Source organism: Phytophthora parasitica, assembly GCF_000247585.1.
Source record: "Phytophthora parasitica INRA-310 unplaced genomic scaffold supercont2.98, whole genome shotgun sequence".
Lineage (NCBI taxonomy): Eukaryota > Oomycota > Peronosporomycetes > Peronosporales > Peronosporaceae > Phytophthora > Phytophthora nicotianae.
This window is the reverse complement of record NW_008649084.1, coordinates 65,570-79,396: the sequence shown is the minus strand read 5'-3', so window position 1 is coordinate 79,396 and position 13,827 is coordinate 65,570. Positions and strand designations below refer to the sequence as shown.

The 13,827-nt window shown below is 47.6% G+C and overlaps 6 protein-coding genes across 6 annotated transcripts; 4 read left to right on the top strand and 2 right to left on the bottom strand.

Annotated features, from left to right (window-relative positions):
- Nucleotides 1-209: 209 nt before the first annotated feature.
- PPTG_18996 (hypothetical protein) lies at nucleotides 210-404 on the top strand (the record flags this gene model as incomplete). Its single annotated transcript, XM_008917306.1, has 1 exon — nucleotides 210-404. One exon carries the CDS (start codon nucleotides 210-212, stop codon nucleotides 402-404), a length of 195 nt encoding a protein of 64 aa, XP_008915554.1.
- Nucleotides 405-960: 556 nt separating this feature from the next.
- Nucleotides 961-1,392, top strand: PPTG_24473 (hypothetical protein). Its single transcript, XM_008917328.1, has 2 exons — nucleotides 961-1,123; nucleotides 1,203-1,392. Exons 1-2 carry the CDS (start codon nucleotides 1,007-1,009, stop codon nucleotides 1,224-1,226), a joined length of 141 nt encoding a protein of 46 aa, XP_008915576.1. The 5' UTR covers nucleotides 961-1,006; the 3' UTR covers nucleotides 1,227-1,392.
- Nucleotides 1,393-5,621: 4,229 nt separating this feature from the next.
- On the top strand, nucleotides 5,622-6,536 carry PPTG_18995 (40S ribosomal protein S15a). The gene is made up of 2 exons (XM_008917305.1): nucleotides 5,622-5,748; nucleotides 5,996-6,536. Exon 2 carries the CDS (start codon nucleotides 5,998-6,000, stop codon nucleotides 6,388-6,390), a length of 393 nt encoding a protein of 130 aa, XP_008915553.1. The 5' UTR covers nucleotides 5,622-5,748; nucleotides 5,996-5,997; the 3' UTR covers nucleotides 6,391-6,536.
- A 340-nt stretch (nucleotides 6,537-6,876) lies between these two features.
- On the top strand, nucleotides 6,877-9,073 carry PPTG_18994 (hypothetical protein; the record flags this gene model as incomplete). The annotated part of the gene is made up of 1 exon (XM_008917304.1): nucleotides 6,877-9,073. One exon carries the CDS (start codon nucleotides 6,877-6,879, stop codon nucleotides 9,067-9,069), a length of 2,193 nt encoding a protein of 730 aa, XP_008915552.1. The 3' UTR covers nucleotides 9,070-9,073.
- Nucleotides 8,424-12,497, bottom strand: PPTG_18993 (hypothetical protein). Its single transcript, XM_008917303.1, has one exon. The coding sequence runs from the start codon at nucleotides 12,379-12,381 to the stop codon at nucleotides 9,130-9,132; it is 3,252 nt and encodes a 1,083-aa protein (XP_008915551.1). The 5' UTR covers nucleotides 12,382-12,497; the 3' UTR covers nucleotides 8,424-9,129.
- Nucleotides 12,498-12,617: 120 nt separating this feature from the next.
- On the bottom strand, nucleotides 12,618-13,787 carry PPTG_18992 (hypothetical protein). Its single transcript, XM_008917302.1, has one exon. The coding sequence runs from the start codon at nucleotides 13,743-13,745 to the stop codon at nucleotides 12,714-12,716; it is 1,032 nt and encodes a 343-aa protein (XP_008915550.1). The 5' UTR covers nucleotides 13,746-13,787; the 3' UTR covers nucleotides 12,618-12,713.
- Between the last annotated feature and the right edge of the window lie 40 nt (nucleotides 13,788-13,827).

The following is a 13,827-nucleotide window of genomic DNA, read 5'->3' as shown; positions in this document are numbered from 1 at the left end:
CTCTGCCAACCAAAGGAAACAGAGGCCAGTGTGCCCAACCAAATGAAAAGCCGAAGTATGTGATGGAAGAGATGGTTTGAGACCATCTCACTTTGCGAACTGACGGCAACTACACAGTCTAATATTTTCAAGTACAACAACGAAGCCTATGGCCGCTGAAAGAAGAAAACACGAGCGGCCTCGAGCGCTTTAATGGCAAAGGGTTCACCATGTGGAAGGATAAGCTTTTGACTCACGTCAATCATATTGACAAGTTGTACAAAAGGAAGCAACTTGAGAAAGGTCTGCCAGAAGTGCATGTCCTGATGGCGAATTTCCTACATGGAACGCCAGAGAAGCCCCCGCCTGTCACAGAGCAGAACAATTTGAATGCGATGGAAGGTGATGGTTTGGGAAAGGGGTAGAGGCGACCTACAGAACCTTCAAGGGGATGCGACTGGACTGATTGAACCGACTCGAGCTTGGTCGAAGCCAGTGACATGATTTTAGGACGCTATTTAGTCAGTTGAAAAAGGCTAGAAACGAGATCTCAAAAGCACATGGTAACCGAGCCATGGCTTTGCGTTGAAGTCCTCTCCCAACTGCCCAGTAAATTTTGGGCCTCGTCAATCTTTATTAAGCAAGGCGATTTTACTGTGGAAAAGGTAGAGAGTGCGCTCCGTCGCTTTTTGGGGGAAAAGTTGAAAACGAAATCACCATACACATGGACAAAAGCCCGACCATCCCAATCAACAACGTTCCCCCTCAACAAGGACAAAAAGAGGAAGCGTAGCGCAAACCTGGAGGACGAGTGCCGTTACTGTTTCGAAAAAGGGCACTTTAAGGCTGACTGTCCGAGAGCCATAGACCAGGACAAACAAATAGAAGACGGTCCATTATATAGGACTGACATTATGACTGCTCCGGGTGCTAAAAGGGCTCGGAAGGGAAAAAGTGCAGCAATTAATATGTGGTATCTGACGGCGAGCGACTAAATGATGACGGACAGACGCAGCTTGAGGAGAGCATGGACAAAGAGAATGATGTTAAAAGTGAAGATCTTGCGTGCCACGATGACGGTGACGTCCCCACGAGTGAGCAAGGAAGCAAATCGCGAACGGATCTGGACATGATTGAGAGAGAGGTAAGGCAAAAGAATGTCGTAAATCTAAGGAAGTTAAGACGACTCAGGCTAACTGATGACGTATGGGTCGTGGATACAGGGCTGGCCATGCTGTGGCCTCTAGTAAAGGATTGTTCACGAGGCTGCGGCAAAGACAGGGTCATCGGTTTACGCACAGCACTGGTACTACTTCTCAGAGTACTCTAATTGGTTCGGTCCAGCTTAGTATTCTTATCTCTACTGGAGAAAGAGCGATTCTAACACTGAATGAAGTAGCACATGACAACCAATCTGATAGTAATTTGCTTAGCGCGTATTACTTGGCAAAGCAGGGCTACAGGCACCTACAATTTAAAACGGGGATTTACTATTCTTCTTAGACAAAAGTATGAGATTAAAATTTGCCGCTGTAGCAATAGACAAAGTTTACTGTTTGCCAAGTACGAAAGTAACAAAGAAAAGGGTCCTCACGGTAAAGACCAAAAATTATGAACAACTAATTAAGGAAGGCATTTAAGACTGGTTCATATCGGCTATGACAGGTTATTGAGGATAATGTGCAGTCATAAAACAAACCAAGCCGATAGTGCAACCTTCGCACAGCTTAAAAGCCCACCATTTTCTGTAAAACGTGCACAGAAATGAAGGACCGCCGAATGTCCTATCGGAATATGGTAGGAGAAAAGTCTACAGATCCATTGCATACATTGTATATGGACACTATAGGAAAGCTAAAAGTAAATGGTCTATTCGGTACCTTTGGTTTTAGATACGCTCATGCGGTAGTGCTACTGCATACAAATGGTATTTCGTGCTAACACGTCTAAAGGAAGTACCGGGCAACATTAAGGAATTGTTAAAGCAGTTGTCAGTACAATTCCCTTACACCGTAAAAAGAATAAGAACCGATGGCGGAACAGAATTGTAAATGAACATATTTCAAATTTGTGTGCTAAAAATGTCATTGTTTTTCAGAGATCTAATGTAGAATCACAAGAAGAAAATGGTAGTGCAGAATGAGCACACCAGGCAGTGATGGCCGGTGTTCGCTGTGTACAAAGAGGCGCCAAAATATCATCTAAGTGGTGGTCAGAGGCGTTGCTCTACATGGTGGATGTATCAAAAGCGTCTTCCCATGAAGAGATTAGGAATGAAAAGCCCTAATGAAATGCTCCATAAAGAAAAGGTTTAGAATTACAGATTTGGGGTACTACATGTTATGTCCATATTCCTAAATCAAAAAGAAAGGACCAACAATTGAGCAGCAGGTTGGTGGAGTGCAAACTTCTATGTCTATCTCACAATCATAATGGTTATCGGCTGTTAGAGGTCATAAATGATAAGTACCTCGTAGCAAGGGACGTGAAGTTTAGCTTCGTGGCAACAACAGCCATGATTGCAGAGTCGTTCCCAGCTGAGGAGTGCTCAATTACTCAAGAAAAAGGGCTAAATATTTCTAGTTTAGGAAAGTGATCTAGAGAATCAGATCGGAACAGAGTGGCAGTCGTAGAAGGTATATCGGGATCACTTCCAGAACCGACATTGCCAATAGTTGGAGATGAGATAGCCCCTACTTCTGAGACAGTGCGTCGCTCCAAATGATTCGAATACCGAATTCGCGACTAAAAGGATTTATGACAGAGTTAGATCTGGTTTCCGTAACTCGGCCTCATATACCTATTCCTAAAGCTATAAAGGAGGCTAGGGCTGGACCACATTCAAAACAGTGGGAGACAGCGATTAAGACAGAATTTTAAGCGCTGCTACAGAACCAAACGTGGACACTAGTTCCACTTCCACCAGGTCGCAAGGCACTGAGATGCCATTGGCTATTTGATGTCGAATATAAGTGTCGAGCGCTTTAAGGCCCGATTAGTAGTGCAGGGAAAACATGCAAATGTATCGAATAGGCTATAAAGAGGTCTTTTCTCCTGTAGCTCGATATGAGTCGCTAAGGTTATTACTCGCTCTTGCTACAATCCTTGACCTGCACCTACATCAGATGGACGTGTCTACCGCGTTCTTAAACGGTTTACTACCTGAGTCCATGTATACGAGGAATCCACTTGAGTTCCGACATGGTTCGTCTTCCCTCGTGCGCATATTAAGGAAGAGCCTATATGAACTAAAACAGGCATCTAGAATCTGGTATGGTGCTCTAAATGTATTTCTAGAATCACTTGGGCTTTTGAGGTGCAAGAAAAGAGTATTGATTGTACCACAAAAAGTGGGAGGTTGAAGGAGTTGTGCATTCACTACTAGTATGTGTGTATGTTGATGATCTGACCATTGCTGGTTCACACCTCAGCGCAATTCAAAAGCTTAAGGATCAACTAGCACAAAAGTTCACAATGAAGGATTTAGGAGAGCTGCACTATCTTCTAAGTGGAGATATCACGAGATTTGGGTACAAAAGTACTATGTGTCTCGCAGCATAAATATATTCATGACTTGCTCGAGAAGTATAACATGAAGGATTGTACTTCTGAGCTCACACCTCAAGCAAAAAGTGTTATACTACAGAAGGAAGAGTCTCCCACATCAGAACAAATCGCGGCTCAGCCGTTCGACTACAGAGGATTAGTGGGCTCCCTTATGTACCTTGTTAGAGGGACGAGGCCTGATATAGCAAACGCTGTAAGGGACCTGGGTAAATACCTATCTTGCTATAATAAGAGCCACTGGAGGGCAGCTCGGCGGGTATTAAAGTACTTGCAAGGACCGTCGCAGTATGGCTTACTATACAATGGAAATAGTAATACTACTAAGTTTGAGCTATACACAGACGCGAGCTTCGCGAATGCACATGAAAAGAGAAAGTCGATTACAGGATATGTATCAATACTCGCTGGTGCATGCATTACGTGAAAGAGTGTTAAGCAAGACTGCATCAGTCTAAATACAGCAGAGGCAGAGCTGGTAGCAGCAAGTGAAGGTGTAAAAGAAGCAATGTGGCTTCGATGACTACTTCAGGAATTAGGACACGAGCAAGTAGTACCAACATAATGTTGGTGTGATAATACTGCGGGCCAGGCGTACTTGATCCTCTTCGTGTCCTTCGTGTTTTTGAAGTGCGAGCTTAATCTCTTGTAACGAAGTCTGAAAAACTCTTCGACGTCGTCATCGCTCCACGTGGCGTTTGGGCCGCGAGCAGCTGTGGTTCTTGTTGCTGCTTCGCGAACCAAGGAGACTCCAGCGTCTATCACATCTGACCTCGTCCCTCGACACTGCTTAATCCAGCATCAGCTTCTTCCACCAATACCATGGTACTCAGCTATCAAACGCTAGTTTCTGAGCGATGCTTTTTTTTTGTAGAATGACTTTGAGTCGTTTGTCGAAGTCCGAGGCAAACCGACCACCTCAGCTTAGGGTAGGCTATCGAGGACGATCTGAACCGAGCTGATCCGACCACGCCCTAATCGCTACAGTCTACGTTAGAATACGTCTCATCTCTTGCATCCGCTCCTTCTTTTGTTCGGTTTTTATAACATTTTGTAGAGGTTAATTTAGCTTTTATTACATAAAATACAATTTTATATTACATTTGAAATTTATAAATGACATTAAAAAAACATTTTAAATGTCGCTGAAACGCAACATTTTAAAATCTTTATTATAGCTTTATAAAAGTTTTGTAAAAATTGTTGTTTTTACATTGAACAATATAAACATTTTAAATGTCAGGACAAATTTACTCTTAGCTTACAAAAAAGCAGGTTTGCTTTACAGGGCGGAATTGTAACTACGTGTGTTCCAAAGCCATTGTCGTCTTTATGTACACAATGCTGCTCAACCACATTCAACATAAGGAGAGTTGCAAATTATGGTTGATTTTCGAAATATGTCGATTATTCGCATGATCGAGTGAGAAATCTATGTTAAATTGCAATTATTATTTTTTTAAAGTTTTGATTATAAAGATCGAAACACATTCTATAATCATTCGGCAGCGGGCTACTAAGTATTTGGCAAGTGTATTTGAAAAATCCTGGTACAACACACTATCATAATTCTTCGAAGTAATAAAAAAGACGAAACTCGTTTTAATACTTTATTCTCTTTTTAAAACGAATAAAATTTATATATCATCGTTTTTTCTTGAATCTCCGAAAGAACTTCCGGCAATAAAATATGGCGTAGTAGCCGTGGTTTTTTATGCTATATAATGTTCCATAACGCACAATACTCACCGTTGGATGGCATTCAGCCCGAAAAAAACCATCAAAAGATAATGGGATTTTTCAGGCTGAATGCCATCCCCGACAATCAGATCTCTCATTTGAGAGATCAGTATTACTACTAGTAGTATAATGAAAAGTAACGCTTAATACTATTTCCTTTGATATTACTATTACTATTATGTAAGTGCTCTTATACGTGCTGAACAAGTAAGGAGCACCTTATTCGAATCAGACCGGATCTAAGTTTCCTTTACATTTAAAGAGAACGTGGCGTTAATGGCCAGACCACAATTCAAGAGCGTTACCTTCTCGCAACATTCTCACCTTCGTGCGACCTTTTCCTATTCAGTTGGTTGGCTCAAAGCGTTGGTTGGCTTGGAGTGAAGCAAGGCAATTGAGCTGCTTGGCGGTCATTCGCAAATCTCTCTCCAGTCTTTTCGAAGCCAACTCCACCCCCACTAGCAAGTACGTCCCAGCTCCATTACCAGCACCACCATCAGAGAAGCCGCGCGGCAGCTCTCCTTCCTCACCCGAGGGCGAGTTGTCGCGCGACTTTGGAGGCTCCGCTCGCCTGCATCGCGCAGCTCCGTCGCTCACCCTCTAAGGGGTTTGAAGTGTGGAGACTTGCAGAAGCGACTCGCAGGCAGCGGTTGACCTTGGCTTTTAGCAGTAGGCATTAATGCTCTGTTTTTCTTTTGTTCCCACTCCACAGCCATGGTTCGTATGAGCGTGCTGGCCGACTGCCTCAAGACGATGTACAACGCTGAGAAGCGTGGCAAGCGTCAGGTTCTCATCCGCCCGAGCTCCAAGGTCATCGTCAAGTTCCTGCAGGTGATGCAGAAGAACGGCTACATCGGCGAGTTCGAGATCGTTGACGACCACCGTGCCGGCAAGATCGTCGTGGAGCTCAAGGGCCGCATCAACAAGTGCGGTGTCATCTCGCCCCGCTTCGACGTCAAGCTTGCTGACTACGAGAAGTGGATCAACAACCTGCTGCCCTCGCGTCAGTTCGGCCACATTGTGGTCAGCACCACGTACGGCATCATGGACCACCACGAGGCCCGCCGCAAACACACGGGTGGCAAGATCATCGGCTTCTTCTACTAAGTCTTTAGCGAGACCAGACCATGACTCTAGCCAACTAGTGCGACCTCGTAGTCGTGCCGGGAGGAAGGAGAGGATTTGAGTGGATTCTAACCACGTAGAGACTCGGCTAATAAAGCAGCTTCTTTGCGTTACGTCGTGCTTTCAGGGCTTCCACCGTGAGTTTATATGGTCGCGCGATCTGCTGGTTGCTTGTGTTGACTGAGGTTATTAATATTTGCGAGGAGGTTTGGTCGCTGAAACTGACCCCATGAAGTCGCTTCCCTATAAATAAGCGAATAGAGTTCACTACGTGAAAGTGGCGAGGCGCTGGGCAAGGAACAACTTCCAGGTGCTAGTTATATCTGTCCGCTGGCTGCTTCAAGGGGCTTCTTCTTACCTCCAGCGGAGCGCAAGTGAATGCCCTGCGCGTCTGGCCATCGAATTTTACTTCGCCGAGTTCCGGTGTCTTAGTGGGTTTCTGGAGCGTACGTGTCATAGCCAGCAACCATGCCGAGTAGGAATGAGATCGTGCCGCTGGAAGCAGCAATGTCCGCTACCGAATGTTCGGAACCAGATACACGACCAGGTCCGGGAGTAGTGACTGTACCAGTGTCACCAAAATCCAAAATGAAACATTTCGACAGCAAGGCAAAAGCTACTACTGCAGAAATGGCGTCAGTACAGGAACGACGGATGATACTCGTACAAGCACAGCGACGACACACAGCTTTCCAGGTTTTCTACGGCTTTTGTGGTCTGGCACTTATGATGTTGCAGATGGAGTATATGTGGTTCGCCAATACACGGACTTTACCCGACTTGTGCCCGGTGGAATCGACAACACAGTGTCCGCTCTGCTTTGAGGCTTTAGACACAAATGTACCAGTGAGCGAAGGTCGGATGGTTTTACTGTCACTGCGAGTGCTTATTTCCTTCTCCACAGCACTCATGCTGTACTATATCTATCTCTACTACGCAGCAGAATGCGAAGTCATGAAACTCAAGAATATTATGCCACCAAAGGCGACGTTGCTGAGCTCTTCGTTGCGACACTCGCTGCTCATTGAAATGGCCGTACTAGGTGTACATCCATTCCCCGGAATTGAGGACGTGGATCCGAAATGGCCTCAACTAACGGTGGCCACCAGCCTCGTAATGTTCACGCGGGTGATTCTCATAATTCGAGTGGTGCAGTTCCGTAACGCGTTCAATTCGAGCAACGGATGGTTCATTGGAGCGCTCACTAATGTCGATTTTACCGCAACTTTCTTCATGAAATCGACACTAAAGAATCATCCTACCACATGTCTGATAACAAGCTTTACTGTTCTTGGGTTCGTTGCTGGGTATTCAATGTACGTGGCGGAGCGCTTCTTATGTGCTTTTAAAGCGGATTCCTGCTGTCAACCCATGTTACTTGGCGACGCGATTTGGATGCTTATCATCACAATTCTCACCATCGGATACGGTGACGTCGTACCGCGCACAACTCTTGGTCGTGGCATAGCAGTAAGTGCCGGAGTCTTCGGTACTCTCTCCGCTGCAGTGACTATCGCAGTCATGAGTAACTATTTAGTACTTACACGGTCGGAGCACAAAGTCAATGCGTTCCTCAAGAAAGACGAACATCGACGGCTAATAAATGATCATGCGGCTCGAGCACTGCAGGCGTTTGCACAGCTTCGAGCAGCACAACGTCGACATAACCGAGCTGCCTCACTAGAAGGAGGCGAAAGTAGTCACGGTAACATTTCGACAACGGAGGTTCATGAGGACAAAGCGACAGGAACCAGCGGTACGAAACGAGCCCTGCGTCGAGCGGAGCTCAAATTGTTCACAGTGCTGGCAAAGTATCGGCAAGTAAAGAGACGAGTGCACTCTCATGATGTCAGTGATCCCATGGATTCACAAATGACCATGCTGGAAATGATGGAGGTTAACGTTGAGTACATCCGCGCGAAGATTGAGGAATTGTCCGAGCTTTTCTTGGTCCAAAATGGAGATCGATCGCGTAGTAAACGCAATCTTAGTAACTTAATAGCTGCCGCTACCATCCCGGAGTCATCACCGCCATTAAGCGGGGGAGGTGGTTCAGTATCATTACCAAGCACCAGCAGTTCAATTACACTTTTACAACAGCTACAGCAACAACCGAACCAACTGCAGTGGTCACTTCGACAGCCTCAACAACAATCATATCAGCCTCGACAGGAGGCACCAACCTCACAAGAAATACCCAGTAATTCTACAGCCAACGAGGCACCTAACGTTGGCTCTAGTTCTACCCAAGCCGCTACCTCATCGTCCGAAAATGTTCCGCCTTGGGCCGTAATGCTGGAGTTGACACTTCAAAGTCTCCTGGAGCAAGTATCTCGAGTATCAGGAGAAGTGGAAGTCATGAAAGCTCGTATGCACGCACACTCTGAAAGCCTCGAAAGTCGAATAATGAACCTTGAGAAGCGTCTAGTAGTGTCCGATGCATTGAAGGAGATGTCGAGGACTCGGAGTTCCACACGAAACCTCCTTCTTCGTGCATTAAAGACGAGCGATGATGGACCAACTGCTGGTAGTAATCCCCCTTCACCGCGTTTACGACGTGTAAGCGCCACCGCCTCACATCGGCCATCCGTACACAACTTTGTGACAGCGTCCGAGTTGCTCGAGTTCCAAACAACAAACGATGGGCAAGGCAAAGGATGACAAGGTTGGATACAGTGGAAATGTAGATATCCGTTCTCTCTAGTCAATAGATTTCTCAATTTAGTCACTCGTCAAGTGGCAGTAGCACCGCAGCTCGCGCTTAAAATCGTGCAAGTCTCCTGTTATGATGAATGGAGTTTTGCCAGGAGGTACGAGCTGCTCGAGTGGCTTCAATGGACTGCATTGGCCCACAACGTGCACTCGGAGTTTCCGTGTCCCATGACTTTTGCTGCTCCTGTGCTGAGCTTGACGGTTCCCATCACGAGATTGAGTGCACGTGTTGCAGCAGCTAGTGCTTCCTTGTATCCAGCATTGGTACCTTTCGAGTAGACCTTGACGCGTACAGTCACCAAGAGCAGTCGCTACTCGCGCATCCAAGTCAAACTCCAGACGTCCACTTACGATCTCTTCCCAGTATCGTTCACTTTGCTCAGTCAACGTTGCGTCAGGTCGAGCATAAGCTCGCTGCAGAGTTTGGACGTAGGCTGCAAAGCGTTTGGGCGAAAGGCGTTCATCGGAGAGCAGATAATCGTGTGGGAATTCTTCATGTAAAAAGACATCGAGCTTCTTGGCCACGGCACCGGCAGCATGCGAGGCTGACTGTACGCTCAGATTCAGTCCGAGTACACCGTGTGTGTCTCGAATACTGCAAGTCACAGTATACCCCAGTTGCTGCTTGGTTCGCAATTCGTGGAAGAGTGGCTGGGCCAGTAGAGAGCGCAATAATATAGCGTACGCTCGATCTGTCGGTCCGACTTTGCCGATCTGGAAATACACTTCGACCACGGAATTCCGCTCTCCAATGCGTTCACTATCACGACGTACTAGTAGACCATTGGTTGTCGGTGGTAGAGCTATCGTGTGGCATCTTGGAGCCAATATCGGGGGCTCTGGTTCAAGCTCTGGTTCTGGTTCACAGGGTAGCAAGGAAGAATCTCCAGTTTTGACAGCTTCAACGTCCAGAACGAGTGAAACAGCAGCTTCCCGACTCATGTTGCCGATCACCATGCAGCGTATCACCGGTGTATCTTTACTGCATCCGAGAACGGAGACCGTTAAGTGTGCGAGATCAGCTGCAAGGTCACTCTCATGTCCATATTTGCTTTGAAGTGCTTCCAACTTGTCGTCCGTAGTGACAGCTCTGCTCTCTAGCATCTGCAAGCGTAACTCGTAAGCTTTTGCTCTTGGAGATAATGTAGCATTGCGGTACTCACGTTCGAGTTCACCTCGCGCTAACGTTAATTCCGATTCAATATCAAATGTCGTGGACGGACGCAAAACCTCTCGCATAATGACAACAACCAGCGACGGCAACATGTCACTGAATCCGGAGATCACCACCTCAATAGCTTCGTCCCTTACGTCCAACTCGGTAGTAAAACTTGCAGTCTCAGCTTGCTCTAACGTGTGCTGCAAACGGCGTCTAACCAACTCGACATGCAACTCTGCGAGCATATGAATCGCTGCTGTTGGTTCTGGTAGCGTCACGAGGAAGCTGACACTCGCTTTGGGCACCAAAAATTTGCGATCGCGTTTGTACCAGAGCTGTGTAGTTGACGTTGTGAGGATGAGGTCCGGAGGAGTGTCATTATCAACTTGAATAACCGGTTCCAACGGCAATACTGAGAAGTTTCGAGGCATGAATGGATTCGGTGTTGGCAAGACCGACAGTTCGATCGATTCATTCGAAAGCTGCGACCAAGCTGCAATCACTGATTCAGGAATTGAATTTACAGTGTACTTGGTACCAAACCATCGCTCAGTCTGGAGATCATTTGGGTTGAGAGTGTCGGCAAATGAAGACGCCACTAAGACGGCACGGACATTGTTAGCCGAAAGCCCGGATAGTAGCGAGTATACAGATGAAATGTCGAATCCACCCTGTATGAGATCATAGCGCAATAAATCTCCCTCGCAATGCTGTTGAATATTGTGGCGAGGCAGCATCCTTTCACTGAGCTCACGGCATAAAGTCACGGGTGCGATGTCATCTTCTTGGAATCGAAAGTCCATCTCGCTAGACGAGTGGAGTTCTTCAAACACACAAGCAGGTAAATCGCCGGCTGCTGCTAGAGATGAAAAGATATGAAGAGCATCAAAAATGACTTGAACAACCTGTTCCCAGCACGCCAGACCTTGTTCGGTGAGAGATATCCGGACCTCAAAAACCGTACCAAACGACCCAAACTCGTAGCCATCTCGATCAGAGGTGCCGGCAATGATGTCGGTAGCCCACTGTCTTTGTTTAAGCAATGAAGCAATAGACTCTGGGCTTTCGTGGCCCAACAAGTGACCCACATATAACCAAGGCTTCTGCCGGTAGTTCTTCATCATTGGTGGAAGCATCCAATACAAGCGAATCGAGCACTTCTCTCCTACTGGAATGACGTGTAAGACCGTGGGCTTCTGACCTGCTCCACCACCGTAAGGCACCGTCAGGGTCTCAGACCTAGGTTTATCGTAGCTGCCCCGATAGGCTGGAATATCACTGAAGCTCTGAGTCACGTATTGTTCCAATACATCTAGTGATTCACACCCATACACACATAGCTTCATTGCTGGAGCCACGTAGAACTTATTGAATAACTGAAGCATTTGTTCACGAACGTTGATTCCATCGCGTTCTGGATTGTGTTTCAAACTTTCCACATTGCCCCACGTAAAGCAGCGCGAGTATGGGTGCTCTGGAACACTTGTCTCGCACATAACTTGCTGCAAACGGACAGAATTATTGTTCCTCATCCGCTGAAACTCGGACTCAACTGCTTTCAGCTCGCGTTCCATCGCTTCACGTCGTAATATCGGGGCCACAAAAAGATTCGCGAAAATATCAAGTGCTGGTGCCAAGTAAGCAGCATCCACATCAAACACGAACCTCGTAGACTCGCACTCTGTCGCTCCGTTGCTGGACCCTCCGTGTGCACTTAAAAAGCTTTCAAATGCGTCCTCAGCTGGATACTTCTCACTACCCATGAAGATCATGTGCTCAAAATAGTGTGCTAGACCTGGCAAGTCTTCCGGATCGGCCAGACTGCCCACATCTACTGTCAGACACGCTGCGGCCAATGTTGGAGCTCGATCGTTGATCTCGTCTCCTTCTTCGTCAAAGCCCGTGTCATCCGTCGAGCTGAGACTGTCCAGATCATTGCCATCGTCATTACAGTCGAATGTTGATCGATTGACTGGACTAGCATCGCTCTGGACGAGCAGAACCTCCAGTCCATTGGACAGAGTGATGAGACGGTAGCTCTTCTTGTCTGCGGGCGACCGGAAGCTGTCCAGACTCATACGAGAAGACAGCGGCGACGTCATCTCAGCAACTTCCTCAACGCGGCCCCCTGTTCGATTGCGATGTGAATAAGCCGGGGAGAGCTACAGCTCTCCACAAATGCACCCAGCATTGTCTCAAAACCTTGTCAACGTCCTTGATGCTGCCTTCAAGTCTGTGACTACATATGTTTCAGTATTCGCCAATCACCTGCGACTACCGAAATCAATCAATTGTTCAATAGAATCGCATTTGTCAGTAGAATTGCCATCGTACATATTTGCTTGATCAAATGCAGGCTCATTCATACTTATCATTGACTCATTACTGTGCCTTGCCTATTTCTTGCCTCTCTGAGCTACATATGTCACGGGTTCTACTCGTCGAGAGATGCCACCACCGCACCGATAGCTGCCGTAGACGCACGGTACGTCGTCATGAGTGTAGCTTTCGTCGCCACCAGGGCTGGGCCGCTGAATGCACGAGCCACATTCATATACGGACGCAGCACTTCCTTGGCAGACTGGCCGATGGGTGTGCTACCTACGAACTCCAGTGGCTCGACGACGAACGACTCGTAGAAGCGGTCGAAAAAGCTGCCGCGATGTGCAACGAAGACGTTGTTGCGATGCACGCGTAACGTAGCTTCATAGCCAGACTGAGTCGTGTAGCTGCACAGCAAATAACTGCCGCTCGTCTTCTTCACATGTAGCTCTAATTCTTCCACGGGACCGAGCACCGCTGACGGGTAGGAGCCTAAACCTTCGAACTTCACCACGTCACCCACACGCGGCTCCATGCCGTGCGGCTCGTACTGCAGCACGATACGAACCTCACCCAAGCTCAGTTCTGCTTCAGCCTGCTGCTTCTTGACGGCTGTCGCTCCTCCAGTAGCGGCAGCCATGGGAAGCGCACCACTGAGTGGGATCCACTGGTCCATGACGTCTTCCTTGCCCTCAATAAGCGGCGTAAAGTCCACGGCGGCTGTGCCGATTACAGACCCATTGGCCATACCCACGGCCTCTGTGGCCTTACCGGTGAGCGAGTCTTCGTTCATTGCGTCAACGATCAGCTCCATCCTCACATCCGAGTGCTCGCCCAGAGGGTGGCGCTTGTGGTCCAACTTGGGCAGCTTCACCTCGAGTAGCTCGCGGCGCCACGTTGGGTTATCGTTACTTGGAATGGTGGCGCTGCGAACGCTCTGCTTTCCAACGCGGAAGATCACGTACGGGTTGCATGTTCGCACCCAGAACATGGAAGCGGCGGCGCGAAGGTTGCGAGCTGCCACCAGGCGGATGCTCAGCGTGCCAGCTACGCCATCCTGGTGATTTAGGTGCTTTTCGTACAGATACGAAGCCATCTCGGCGCGCTCGTGGTGCTGCTGTGCTGCGAGCGCCATGGTTGTCATGGCTGACAACGGATGCAGTCTGCGTCTGATGAAGAACGATTTGCAGCTGGAATACAGGGCTGCAATTGTAAAAAGAGGATAC

What these genes read in the sequence shown, in the direction of transcription:
- PPTG_24473 (XM_008917328.1), top strand. Translation starts at nt 1,007, where the DNA reads ATGGACAAAGAGAATGATGTTAAAAGTGAAGATCTTGCGTGCCACGAT. An exon ending in TGGACATGATTGAGAGAGAG is followed by an intron (nt 1,124 to 1,202) that starts GTAAGGCAAAAG and finishes TCGTGGATACAG; the next exon opens with GGCTGGCCATGCTGTGGCCT.
- PPTG_18995 (XM_008917305.1), top strand. Translation starts at nt 5,998, where the DNA reads ATGGTTCGTATGAGCGTGCTGGCCGACTGCCTCAAGACGATGTACAAC.
- PPTG_18993 (XM_008917303.1), bottom strand. Translation starts at nt 12,381, where the DNA reads ATGACGTCGCCGCTGTCTTCTCGTATGAGTCTGGACAGCTTCCGGTCG.
- PPTG_18992 (XM_008917302.1), bottom strand. Translation starts at nt 13,745, where the DNA reads ATGACAACCATGGCGCTCGCAGCACAGCAGCACCACGAGCGCGCCGAG.